Source organism: Vespa crabro, chromosome 21 (genome assembly GCF_910589235.1).
Source record: "Vespa crabro chromosome 21, iyVesCrab1.2, whole genome shotgun sequence".
Lineage (NCBI taxonomy): Eukaryota > Metazoa > Arthropoda > Insecta > Hymenoptera > Vespidae > Vespa > Vespa crabro.
Window position 1 is genome coordinate 1,001,226 of NC_060975.1, and position 13,775 is coordinate 1,015,000.

The window sequence follows — 13,775 nt, forward strand, 5'->3', positions numbered from 1 at the left end:
TTAAATTCCTCCTTTTATTATTCTTTTTTTCATCGTCTTCTTCTTCTTCTTCTTCTTTTTTTTTTTCCTTTTTTTTATACTCTTTTGCACGCTTTTTTCTCCACTCTTTTTCTTTTTTTACCACGTTATACTTTCGCGTAATATCGTTCGGCCATTTATTTAAGACACACGCCACTTTAAGGATACATATATATATATATATATATATATATATATAATTTTTATATACATTGTGTATATAAGAAATATTAATACGATAAAAATGATAAGTGATATGCAGGTATGCAATTGTAATTTTAAGCTTCCAATGACGAACTTTTTTTGTCTTTTTTCTGTTTCATTCTTTTCTTTAAAATTTTTTTTTTCTTTTTTTTTTTTTCATCCTAGAACGATCAATTATTATTACTCGAGAAGAGCATATGTGTGTGTGTGCATGTGTGTATGAAAGAAAGAGAGCGAGACAGACAGACAGACAGACAGACAGAGAGAAAGAGAGAGAGAGAGAGAGAGAGAGATGTTATTGATGCTTAAGCCAAACCACGGACAGAGTTTCTTAATAATAAATTCCGCTGAGTGAGTAGAGGTAAAGGGGTTGTTGATGGGGAAATAGAAAGAGAGAGAGAGAGAGAGAGAGAGAGAGAGAGAGAGGAATGGGCAGGGATGAGAATTTGAAATTTTTCTCTCTATCGCTAAGAAAGAATTCGCTGCGGGATCGTAATATTAATTAGATTTACAAACTTTCGTCTCGAAATGGACTGAGAAGGAAGAGAAAGGAGGTTGGTAGGGGTAGAAAAAAAATGCCTCCTCCAGATATACTTTTTACATTCAGAAAAATCAACGGGGGAGAAACGTTCGTTCGTTGCGTAACAATATATCGTTAGTACCATAGCTTTTTCTCTCTCTCACATACATATACATACACTTTCTATCCCTTCCCCCAATTTTTTTCTCCTCGGTGGTAGAGTTATGAGAAAAAGTTTTTAACCGTAAGCGCGCGTTCCTCGTGTCTAAAGCGGCATAATACTTTTTTTCCTTCTTCTTCTTTTTTTATTTTCTCTCTCTTTTTTCTTTTTTTTTTTTTTCTTTTTGTTCTTTTTCTATCGTACGTAGGTATTACAGTTTTTTACGTATACGTGTATATATGTATATATGTGCTCGTGCAAACCGATGAAAATAACTGACCGTTTCGAAGTTAAAGGTCACTCTTTATCTCTCTCTCTTTCTCCCTCTTTTTCGTTCGTGAAAAATAGTTTTTAACTTTTTCAACATTAAGCATTGACTATATATATATATATATATATATATATATATATATATATATATGTATGTACGTATGTGTGCGCGCGCACGCGTGTGTGTTAAATGTGTATAAATGTGTAATTATAACATATATTATTTATCGTTTCACATTTCATCCTTCCTCTTTTTTTCTTTTTTTTTCGATTTATTTTTACAACTTTCTTCTCATATATTTCTTGTTCGCTGTTATTGTTGTTGTTATTACTGTTTGTTCTTATTGGTCGTTTTTTCTCGTTCCTTTTTCTTTATTTCACTTTTCACTTTATTTCTTTTTTGCTCTGTCCTCTCTTCTATTTTTCTTTTCTTTTTCTTTTTTTCCTTTTTTCCTCCCGTTAGAGTTTAGCAATAGCAGTAAAAGTTGGTGTTCAAAGGAGGTGTTCAAAAAAAAAAGAAAAAAAAAAAAAAAAGAAAAACAACAAAAGAAAAAAAGAAGAAGAAGAAGAAGAAGAAAAAAAAGGGAACACCAAATGTAACGAATAACAACGCGTTATATCGGTTAGAAAGTCCAAGATATAAAGAATAACTGTGTGCAAGAGAAATTTCAAACGTTCGGAAAGTGCAATTAGAAAGGAAAGGGAGAAAGGAAAAAAAGAGAGAATGTGTGTGTGTGTGCGTGAGAGAGAGAGAGAGAGAGAGAGAGTGAGTATAGAAAGGTGGGACGATTTGTAGGGTAGAACTTTTCGTTGCAACGAGAAAACGATCGATTGAACGATTCGAAATGAAAGAGAAAGAGAAAGAAAGGAGAAAGAGAGAGAGAGAGAGAGAAAGAAAGACAAAGGCAGTGAAAAGCGATTGACGACAATCGGGAAGCAATTTCAACTCGGCCTTCTTTTAAAACTCACTATTCTCTTCGTTCCTTTTCTTTATGGTGGTACCCAGTGCGCAAAACTTGTTACGATTAGGTCGGCTCGCTAAGTCTCGAAATTATCCTTAGAGAAACAGCGAAAGAAGAAGACGAAGATCGAAAGAGAGAGAGAGAGAGAGAGAGAGAGAATAATAGAAAAAATGAATAGAGAAAGAAGTCTCACATAGATAATTTTCAAGAAGGGATTTTTTAATTACAAATTTTCCACAGTTTTCACGATTTTCATCATTGTTTTATTTCTTCTCATTCTTCTTGTACTCTCGTTTCAACCAAATCTTTAAATCTCCTTTCTCTCTCTTTCTTTTTGCTTAATCTTTTCTTTACCGCGAGAAAAAACTTTGACTACAATAATCTCTTTTCTATCTTTATCTCTCCCTTTCTCTCTCTCTCTCTCTCTCTCTCTTTATCTCTCTTTTATCCTGAAGAACTGAGAAGCGAGAATCGACGTTAAGAAGGAATATAAAAATTGCGATAGATCCGTTCGATCCTCTTTCGTATTCGTAAATCCGAAGGATTATCGATTCGTCTTATAGCTCTAGGATCTTCCTTCCCTTTAGATCCTTTGAGCGGGAACCTTTTTTCTACTTCTACTTCTTCTTCTTCTTCTCCTTCATCTTCTTCCTCTTCTATATCCTCGTCTGCTCTTTCTTTCTTTTTTTTTTTCTTTCTTTCTTCTTTTTGTTCCACTTGCCAACGTCTCGTAGTAGCGAGAAATCCTGATAAGTCTTCTCACTCGCGGCCAATCCAATCGTCGGTGTCGATTCGTCGTCAATGCCGGGTCGACCGAAAGCGAATATAGCCGAGTATATACCTTCTTCTTTTCCACGTCAGTGAAAAGGAGTGACTGGAAAGTCGAAGAAAAGGAGACGAGAGAGAGAGAGAGAGAGAGAGAGAGGACATCAAGAAGAGAAGGATCGTGTCTCGTGAGAGCTCCTTTACGTGGACGTGCGAGTGCTGATAAATAAATAACGCGTGTTCTTTCCTTCCTTCCTTCCTTCCTTCCATCAAAAGGGAAAGAGAGAGAGAAAGAGAGAGAGAGAGAGAGAGAGAGAAAGAAAGAAGAGGGAAAAAAGAAGAGGGGGAAAAAATAGGGAGAAGAAAGTAGTAGGTACGGTCAAGAGTCGAATGGCAAGGTAGTAGTAAAGGAAAGTAACGTGAGCCCGTAAAAGAGAATCAATTCGATTCCCAAGTCGTCGTAGTAGTCCCCTCTCGCCCTCTCGCTCTTTCACTATCTCCTCCTCTTACTTTTCCTCTTCCTCTTTCTCTCCTTCCTCCTCCTCCTTCTCCTCCTCTTCGTCTTCCTTTTTTCACGACTATCTCGTATCTTTTCCTCGCCTTCTTGGTCCACCCTCTCTTCCGACTGAGCACACGACTGGTTTTCCTCACTCCACTAAACGAGAGAGAGAGAGAGAGAGAGATGGAAAAAGAAAAAGAAGAAGAAATTCAGGCTCTCCCTCATCCTCTCCGTACGTTCCTTCTTTCCGTGCAACAAGTGCGCCTCGGCTCGCATCTTTAAGAAAGCTGCTGGCCGCCGACCCTCCCTCTCGTTCAAGACGCCGCCACCATTCTACGCCCAGATCCTCTCTCTCTCTCTCTCTCTCTTTCTTTTTTTTCTTATTTCTTTTTTTTTTTCTTACTCTTTCTTAGTCCGATCCTTACTTTTATCCTTCTCATCCTTCTCCTTCTTCTCCGCTTTCCACATTTTCTTCTCACTCCTCCTCCTCCTTCTTCTCTTCATTCTCCTCCTCCTTTTTCTTCTTCTTCTTCTTCTTCTTCTCTTTCTCTAGCCAACAGCCACTGGCCAACCCACAACTATCTTCTAAATCACTCCCGGTACTCTTTACTTTTCAGTCACTCTTTCTTTCCTCTCTCTCTCTCTCTCTCTCTCTCTCTCTCTTCTCCTTGTCTTCATCTTCTTTTCTTTTTCCACTCTTTCTGACTTCCTACCTTACTACTTTCAACGATCCTCCCGACTTCCAAATCGATTTGAATTTTCTACTTTTCTCTCTATCTATCTATCTATTTACCTGACTATAGCTCTCTCTTTCTCTTACTTTGCCCTTTTTTTCTTTTTTTTATTTCTCGCTCCTTTTTATTCGATGGAAAGACAGCTTGGAGGATAGAAAGGGAGGAGGAAAAGGAGGAGGATTCATACATATGTGCATACGGCGTGAGCTCGTTCGGGCGAAGAGGAAAAGTGCCGATGGAACTTTCGAAAGAGGTCGGAGGTAACACACCTTCCTCTTATTTCTTTCTTTCTTTCTTTCTTTCCTTCCTTCTTTCTCCTTCTCCTTTTTTTTCTCTCTTTCATTCCCTTTCTTTCTTCTTTTTCTCTCGATGAAAAGCTGGACTGCGAGTGATTTCGAAGGGAACAAAAAAGAAAAAGAAAAAAGAACGAAAAGAAAAAAAAAAAGAAAGAAAGAAAGAATTCTCTTGTATACGATTTCTTCGAAAAAAAAAAGGAGGGAGGGGGTGGGGAAATGTAAAAAAAAAAGAAAAAGAAAAAGAGGAAATATAGAAGAGCCTCGTTGAAATGCCTGGCATTTTTCAGCTCAAAGGGATGACTTCTTCATTTTTTTTTTTCTTTTCTTTTTTTTTCCAAACCCGCCTCCCAATCCCTTTCGTATTTCAATGCCCTTATCACTTCGCTACAATTCTTTCATTTCTTTCGATGATTGTTACGAAGAAAACAGATTTAACCTATGAAGTATAATAACAAATTCTCTTCTACTATAATGATGTTTAACGATGATGATAATAATAGTGATCTACGGTACCTACATACACGTACATACGTATATATATATATATATATATATATACACGCATATCGAAATTAAGATCTACGACGAAAAAATAAATGGAAATTTTATGATTATGATAAAGTCGGTTAATGAAACGATTGAAACGAGAATGGAGACGGAAATTAAAGAGGTTCAGGCGTACGTTGACATAATCGAATGAGCGAGTGAGTAAATTAAAGTATGTACGTGTGTGAGTGTGTGTATGTGAGAAAAAGAGAGAGACAGAGAGAGAGGATATCGTCTCTTCTTGAAAAGGAAAGAGAAAGAGAGAGAGAGAGAGAATATCATCTCTTCGAAAAAAAGAGATAGGAAGTGAGAGAGAGAGAGAGAGAAAGAGAGAGAGCGAGAGAGAGGAAGGGAAAGAGGAAAAAGGGTTCGATTGTCATCCGACGAAACGCGTGAAATTTATCGGCGGTTTAATGCCCTTCGGGACGTTTATAGGGGCGCAATAAATAAAAGCCGATCGGTGTTACGGCAACGATCGGTCGAGAGGGTGTGAGAAAGAAGAGGGAGAGGTTTAACGGGAATGAGAGAAAGAGAGAAAGAGATATATACATATATATATAGAGAGAGAAAGAGAGAGAAAGAGAGGTACATGCACGCGCGTACCCGCGCTCTATCCCTCCATCCCTCTATCCCTCTATATGTCGTCGTATCGAAAGAAGCATCGAAAACGAGTCCTCTTCGACTTTGTCCGCTTGAACCTCGTTCGATTCGATCGTTAAAAGTAATTTACGCGAAATAAGCTTTCTTTCTCTCTTTCTCATCTTTTTATCTCTTTCTGTCTGTTTGTCTCTCTCTCTCTCTCTCTCTCTCTCTCTCTCTCTCTCTCTTTCTCTTTCTCTCTCCCTGTCTCTCTTTCTCCAAGAGATATCTTTATCATCGTTACCCATTTTTAAGCTCGAATATATACACTTCTTATCGATCGTCCTGATTTCAACTCTGTACAATTTTATTCGCATTTATAGATACATCACTATGGATAATAATCTCAATAAAAATTTCTGACGATAAAGTAGATATAAATTCTAGCTTGAAACGACGTTGTTTAATGGTTAATTTGTCGGTGATTCAATGTATAGGATGATCGTAAACGATCGGTTCGATCGTAATTACATATTCGTAATTACAATTTTCGTAAAGATTATGGATTATTTGAATGGGATAAACGATGATAAGAAAATTTTTCGTAGAATCGAAAACTTTGTTACGTTATATCGCGCTACTACGTATGTATATATGTATATATATATAGGTATAAATACATTGAATTATCGTCGATATCTTTTATAATAGATTTGTTAGGATTTTATGAGAAATAAAATTGAGGAAAAAGGCAAGAAATATTTCTCCTTTTCTCTCTCTCTCTCTCTCTTTCTCGTCAAAGAATCACAGGCAGTTCGTTGAGTACTTTTAACGATCGGAACCACCACCTTCACCGAGAAGGAAAGTTATTAATGATCCAAGTTGGGAGAACGTACAGAGGAAATGTAGCTATCGAACGGAGCAACTTTTTTTTCTTTCTTTCTTTCATTTATTCTTCCTTTATTTTTCTCCTCATTCTTTTTTTTTTCTTTTTTTTTCTTTCCCAAATCCTCCCTTCCTCTCTGATTCTTCTTACTCTCTCTCTCTCTCTCTCACTCTCTCTCTTTTTCTCTCATATAAACAGAACGTATATACATCACTTGGTCTTTCTCGCGTTCGGACTCTTTCGGACTTCTTCGTCGAGTTGGTAGTAGATCGGCTTACAAATTACGCCGAAAGTTCCTTCGGATAATGGATTCCGGAATAAATGAAACTGCCTGGCTATAATTTAAACGGATACCCCAAGAGAAGGTACTTTTCGTCACGGCGTGAGGAATGGCGAAGTGACTAGGAACTGACAGAAAATCGATCGCTCGGACTTTGGCTGCTGACCGAGACTCGTCTCCTCTTTCTCCTCCTCCCTTCTCCACCCTCTCATCCTCATCCTCATCCTCATCCTCATCCTACTCCTCTTCTTCGTCTACCATCGTGTTTCCACATTGAAACGCTACTCTCCGAGAAATCCTTCTCTTCTCATAGATATACGTATACATATATATATATATATATATATATATATGTATGTACACACAGACAGACATATACATACGTATGTACGTATATAGATATACGTAAACCTATACATCTATACCAATCTATCTATCTGTATACGTATAACGCAAAAAAGTTCACTGAGATTTATTCGCGGTCACGCTGCACGTAATCTCGACGGTTTATCGAACGTAATCACGTACGTTCGATCTTTTTCGTTTCATTTCGTTTCTTTCTTTTTTTTTCCTTCTTTCTTTTTCTTCTTTTGCTCACCTTCCCCATTTGTTTCCAATTTTTTTTCTCTCTCTCTCTTTTTCTTTTCTTTTTCGTTTGTCTTTTCAACGCCTACGATTTTAACGGATACTCTTCTCCCCTTTTTAACGTAATGACAGCATATATATTGTATATATATATATATATATATATATATATAAAAAAGAAAAAATAATCAAAAGAAAGAAGAGAAGACACAAATACAAGTGTCGTAGATCGTGCGATCATGCGTGTCTCTTTTTCCTTTCATTCGTAATACGCAAGGATATGTTTTACGTTTCGAATTTATTTCTCCCTGAAAATGTGAGAATGAGAATAACAAAGGAAAAGAAACGATCGTCGCATTGTATCGATAGAAAAAGAGAAAAAAAAGGGGAAAAAAAAAAAATATATATATATATATATATATATATATATATATATATATATAAAAGATATTAGAATAGCTTTGTCGAATCATTTTTGTCGAACCAATAATATACGTATGACTGACTTGATTCGCTCATATAATAATACTAAGAATTTTATCCAAACGTATTACATCCACGAATATTAATATTAATAATAATAATATCTGTCTATGTCGGAATAGCTCCAAGAGATTTAGATTGCCAGGATGATCATCTCCCATAGGTATTTGTGTTATTACTTACCACGAACAAGGATGAGGGCGCTGAACAGGAGCACGGTTTTCAACGGCCAACTGGCCATCCTGGCTTGGACCGTTACGTCGATTCAGCTTCCTCCTGAAACAATACAAGCGTGCTCAATCAATCAACCCATCCATCCCGATCCCCAGCCAACCTTCTCTCTCTCTCTTACACACACGCATATATATATATATATATGCCTACATATACGTCAGTTCTGTCTGCTTCCCTCAACACTCTCCACCTTTCGTCTCGTCTTTTCTGGCAGTCTGCCCGTCCGACCACCCCCACCTACCCACCCTCTCCCTCCTACCATACTCTACAACGTATCGACAATTTCTTTTTTTTTGCCTCTCAAATCCCTAGCCAGGGATTTGTTCGCTCAATGAAAGTCCTCCTAGCAAGTATATATACCCACTTATATATTATATGTATGTATATATGTACATACGTATGCATGTATGTACGCATGTATGTATGTATACGTCGTGAACATAATCGTAAAATATGCATACGCTTATTCGACTTCCCATATGCTTTTTTTTTATATATATATATATATATCCTACCATAAAATTATCAAAAGTTATGTTTATCGTGCACGTATTGTTATCATGGTTGGTTATATATTTTACGCATGACACAATTTCATTTTCTCTGGTTCGTAGAGTTGCTCGTTTTATTCTTTCTTTCTTTCTTTATTTTTTTATTTTTTTAATTTTTTTGGCCTTATCTTTTTTTCGAAAAAGTAAAAGGGGAGAAAATGTAAAAGCCGGTGGTAACTGGTTTCCGGGGAAAACTTCCCAACGACTAAATAATTCGAAGTACTCGTTAACGTGGATAGCACTAGATAGTAGATAAATTTCGCTAATTACTCCTCGATGATGGTTCCACTCTTAACAGCTACTTACCAGCACTTACAACATAGCTATTTTCTTCATCGCTTTCTTTTCTTTTTCTTCCGGGCTTTTTTGGAAACTTAAGAGACGAAAAAAGACGCTGTCGTTATATATATATATATATATATGTGTGTGTGTGTGTGTATATACATATATACTGAAGAAAGTTTTATCGAAGCGAAACTTTCCCGTAAAACTTATTTATGTATGTATGTATGTATGTATATATGTATATATGTATATACCTGACTAAGGCGCTTATAAGTAGAATATTCTGATGTATTGATATTTCTCTGAATAAATTTTTTCTATCTTTCCTCATTTTCTTTTTTTTTGTTTTTTTAGTACTACAACCATTTTGTATGATCCTATTGTAAGGGATAAATAAAAAGAATTATATTTTATTATATATATATATATATATATATATATATATATATATATCTGCACATGAATTGACTATATTTGTTCAAATTATCTACGTTTAATGAAAAAAAAAAAAAAGAAAGAAAAAAAAAAAGAACACTTTTTATATTAATCATATTTGAATTATATTTGAATACACTATTGAAACTAACTTATTTTCTTCGTATATAATTTATGTCTTTAATATATATTTATTCCCATAATCATACGTAGAGAGATATATAAATGCATACATGCATACGTATGCAGATCGATTATACGAGAAGATCGTTACGACAGAGGATAATACCTATTCTCCTGGGCTCAATGAAAGGGAACGTCAGGTAAACGTGAACTCTTCACAAATACTCGTACACAAAAGCCACTGACGTATTAGCGAATAAAAGAGAATCGACATGTAAGAGAATACCTTGAAAACGAACTAATGAGAAAGAGAGAGAGAGAGAGAGAGAGAGAGAGAGAGAGAGAGAGAAAGAGAGAAAGGGAAAGAGAGTGGGGGAACTTCGGATTGATATTTACAATGATGCGTATCCTTCCCGGAAGACGGAATTCGCATCGTTGTTTATGAAGCTTTGTCATCATATCGTAATCCTTCGTTTGATAGGAAAAAAAACGTGAAATTTTTTTTATAACAGAGAGGGAAAGAAAGAGAGAGAGAGAGAGAGAGAGAGAGAGAGAGAGAGAGAAATTTTTCATAAGGAAGAAGAGAGAGAGAGAGAGAGATAAATTCCACGTTTTTTTCTTTTCTTTTTTTTACGAGAGTTCTAAAAGTTCTAAGCAAAAATTAAAGAAAATAACCAAGAGAGAGACAGAGAGAGAGAGAAAGAGAGAAAGAGAGGAGAAAAATTAGGTATATAAAACATCTCTCTATCTCTCTCTCTCTCTCTCTCTCTCTCTCTCTCTTCCACTCTCCTTTGATAAATTTCATGTTTGTTTCCTACGAAAGTTCTAAAAGTTCTATATATATATATATATATATATAAATTTTAAAGAAAATATATAAGAGACATATTTACATATACTCGTATATATTACATGGATAAGAGACACATATATCTCTCTTCTCTCTTCTCTCTCTCTCTCTCTCTCTCTCTCTCTCTTTTTTTTAATAATTACACGTTTATCTTTTGATGAAAGTTCTAAAAGTTTGAAGAAAAAAATTCAGAAAAGTTATCCAACGAAAGATTCCATATACGTAAACGATAAATTCTTTCTGTTTTAAGAAATTTCACTGTTAATATTGTTTCTAGAAAGAATATTTTTTAATTTCAATCGAGAGAAAAAAAAAGAGAAAGGGAGAGAGAGAGAGAGAGAGAGAGAGAGAAATTTATTTTATCTTAATAATCTCTTGCTCTCTTTCTCTCTGAATACTTTTTAATTGGACCAAAAAGATCGTTCGACTTTCGTTCCTACGAGTAAAATGATTGGATTTATAAGAATGAAATTTATTGAGAAACATAAATTTGACATGATCGAGTCGTTCCAGGCGACGAACCATTTTGCACTCAATTAAGTCATACACAGTAAATAAGTGATATATTTACTAATTAGTCGGGGGTTGTAAATAGAGAGAAGGTAAACTGCCAAGAGCGTCATTAAGCCATAGCGAAAGCCCAAGCGAAACGCGCAGCTGTGTTTGCACGGCAGTATTTTACTATTGCAAATATGGTCTTATGCGTGTATATTCTGTGTATTATGTGTATGGGTGTGTCTCTATGTGCCGTGTTAATACTCAAATTCTCTTCTACATATATATATATATATATATATATATATATATATATATATATATATATATATATATCTTTCTCTTGCAGAGATACACTCTCCATCTTACTTTCTAGTTCTTGGTGTCTTGGGAAGGGAGGGAGGGAGGGAGAGATAGGGGATGACAAGAGCACACGTTCACGGGAATGTGTACATTAAGATTAAACATTAATCATTGGTGATCTTAAATGAAACCTTTGAACCACACGTTGCTGATATAAGCTCTTCTTAGAAGCCTCGTTGTAACGTTAATCACCATGAGAGTTAAACCTCATTCCCTCTTGTTAACACTCAAACCCTCTCTCTCTCTCTCTCTCTCTCTCTCTCTGTTCTATCTACCTATCTATTTACCTGTATGATACATTACACGCGAGAATAACATAAAATATCGATGAACGTAAAATAACGATGATCTTTTTCTCTTTATATTTTCTTCTTCTTCTTCCTTCTTTTTCTCCTCTTTTTTTTTTTTCTTCTTTGAATTATTTATCATCCCTCACAATTAATTTCTCGTCTTTCGAATAACAAAGATTCGCGATTGAGGATTTTTCGAGTGATCAGAAGTAAAAAAAAAAAAAAGAATTCTTTCTCACCTTTAAGATAAATGAGACAAATAATATTGGTAGCTAAAAGCGAGGAAAAAAGAAGGAGAAAGAGAGAGAGAGAGAGAAAGAGAGAGAGAGAGAGAGAGAGAGAGAGAGAGAGAGAGAGCAAGAATAAAACGCGTGAATAATAATGTTCGTCGATCCAGGCGTGATAATTTTGTCTGTCATTTTCCTCTAGAAGACGGTCCCAACAAGTAAGCATCATTTCCTAGAGATTTTAAAAGTTAGAATAAAATAGAAGAGAGAAGAGAAGAGAAGAGAAGAGAAGAGAAGAGAAGAGAAGAGAAGAAAAGATAGTTACGAGATACGATTCACCGAACATTATAAGAGTTCCATCTATCTCGTAGGACGAGGAGGGTGTGGAGGGAGAAGAAAAGAAGGAAGGAAGGAAGGAAGGAAGGAAAGGAAAGGAAGGATTCTCGGTTCTAGAAGTACTCTCGAAATTTCGATGATCCTCACGAAAGAAACGGCCATTTTCTTTTTTCTATTTTTTCTTTCTTTTTCTTTTCTTTTTTTTTTTTTTTTCATGAAAACTACCGAATGTCCAAATGCTGTTTTTCCACGTTTCTTACGGCATAACGTAGCAGGATGAACGACCTAGGAAGAAGAGTTAGAGGAAAAGATAGGACTACTACTCCTACCCACCTCCTATCTATCCCACCTAGCTACTAGCTCTAGCTATAGGTAGATAGGTAAGCTAGGTAGCTAGTTATCTCTCTCTTCCTCTCTCTCTTTCTCTCTTTTGCTACCCTCTCCATCTATATCTTCTGTACTGGTTCATGCAAAGAGCCATGAATCTGGAGCGTGAAATCGTTTGATTCGCTTCACGGCCTCGCAGTCACATCCCCTGCTCATTCTAGTAGTCCTACTCTTGCTCTCTTCCTACCGATGCCCATCAAGCCCTATACACCACCGATCTCTCGTCCTGCTACTTTCCTACCCACTCACTCTTTCTTTCTCTCTCTCTCTCTCTCTCTCTCTCTCTCTCTCTCTCTCTCTCTCTCTCTTTTTCTCTTTCTTTCTTTCTTTCTCTCATAAGCGTATCTTTCTCCCAACGTCGAATTATTCTCTCTTGCAATTATATATCCATATATGTATGTTTTTATGCATGTATGTATGTATGTATGTATGTATGTATGTATGTATGTATGTATGTATGTATGTATGTATGTATGTATGTATGTATGTATGTATGTATGTATGTATGTATGTATGTATGTATGTATGTATGTATGTATGTATGTATGTATGTATGTATGTATGTATGTATGTATGTATGTATGTATGTATGTATGTATGTATGTATGTATGCATGCATGCATGCATGTACGTATGTACGTAGGTAGATTGGTGCACTTAACAAAAAGAAAAAAAAAGGAAAAGTTATAAAAAAGAAAAATATCTTCACTCCATGTTTTTTATGCGCCACTTTCAGTGGGTCAGCTCTTTATCTCTTTTTACAACTTGATATCTCCATTTTTTTCCTTCATCTTCTTTTTATCATAATAAAAGGGACGTATAAAGAATTAGCACGAATGTACGATCAAACTTGGACGAGAAGGATAAATTTGTTTTCTTCTTTCTTCTTTTTCTTTCTTCCTGTTATTGTTTTCTTTTTTTTTTTTTTTTCTTTTTTTTTTTAAGGAAACTCTCGATCAAACTCAGTCACGTTTAATGGATAGAAATTATTTAAAAGAAATACTTTCTTCCTTTCGGAATATAAATATGAGATCTCTCTTTCATGATTTTTCATGAGATTGTTAAGGATTAAAGAATGAAAGAAAACGAATTGATCTCTAGTCATATATTAAAGTATCTTGCCTAACAATGTATCTAGCTAACTTATTATGATAAAACATAGAAAAGAAACTTCGTCTATGATAGAAAGGGATCTTCGAAACGTCGACGAGGACTCTCCTCGTAACACGCGGGACACGAACTTGGGGGAGGCTAGGGAAGGCCATAATTGTGGCGCTAAAAGCAATTTCCCGGTAGGTAATCGTTTTAGCAAAGTGCTTTGCAATTTAGTGACTCTTTATTAAAATAAGTAATTGCAAGTACGGTGCTACCTCTACGTGTAACAGTCTAAGTCTTTTTTCCTTTTCCCTTTT

General features: G+C 35.6%; 1 protein-coding gene across 9 annotated transcripts in view; it reads right to left on the reverse strand.

Annotated features, from left to right (window-relative positions):
• Positions 1-13,775, reverse strand: part of LOC124431500 (Down syndrome cell adhesion molecule-like protein Dscam2) — a 201,271-nt gene that overhangs the window by 102,857 nt on the left and 84,639 nt on the right. For all 9 annotated transcript variants that reach the window (XM_046979495.1, XM_046979491.1, XM_046979496.1 and 6 more), the window contains one exon: positions 7,971-8,063. In XM_046979495.1, coding sequence (XP_046835451.1) covers positions 7,971-8,028 — 58 coding nt within the window. In that variant the 5' untranslated portion in view covers positions 8,029-8,063. The remainder of the gene's footprint in view (positions 1-7,970; positions 8,064-13,775) is intronic.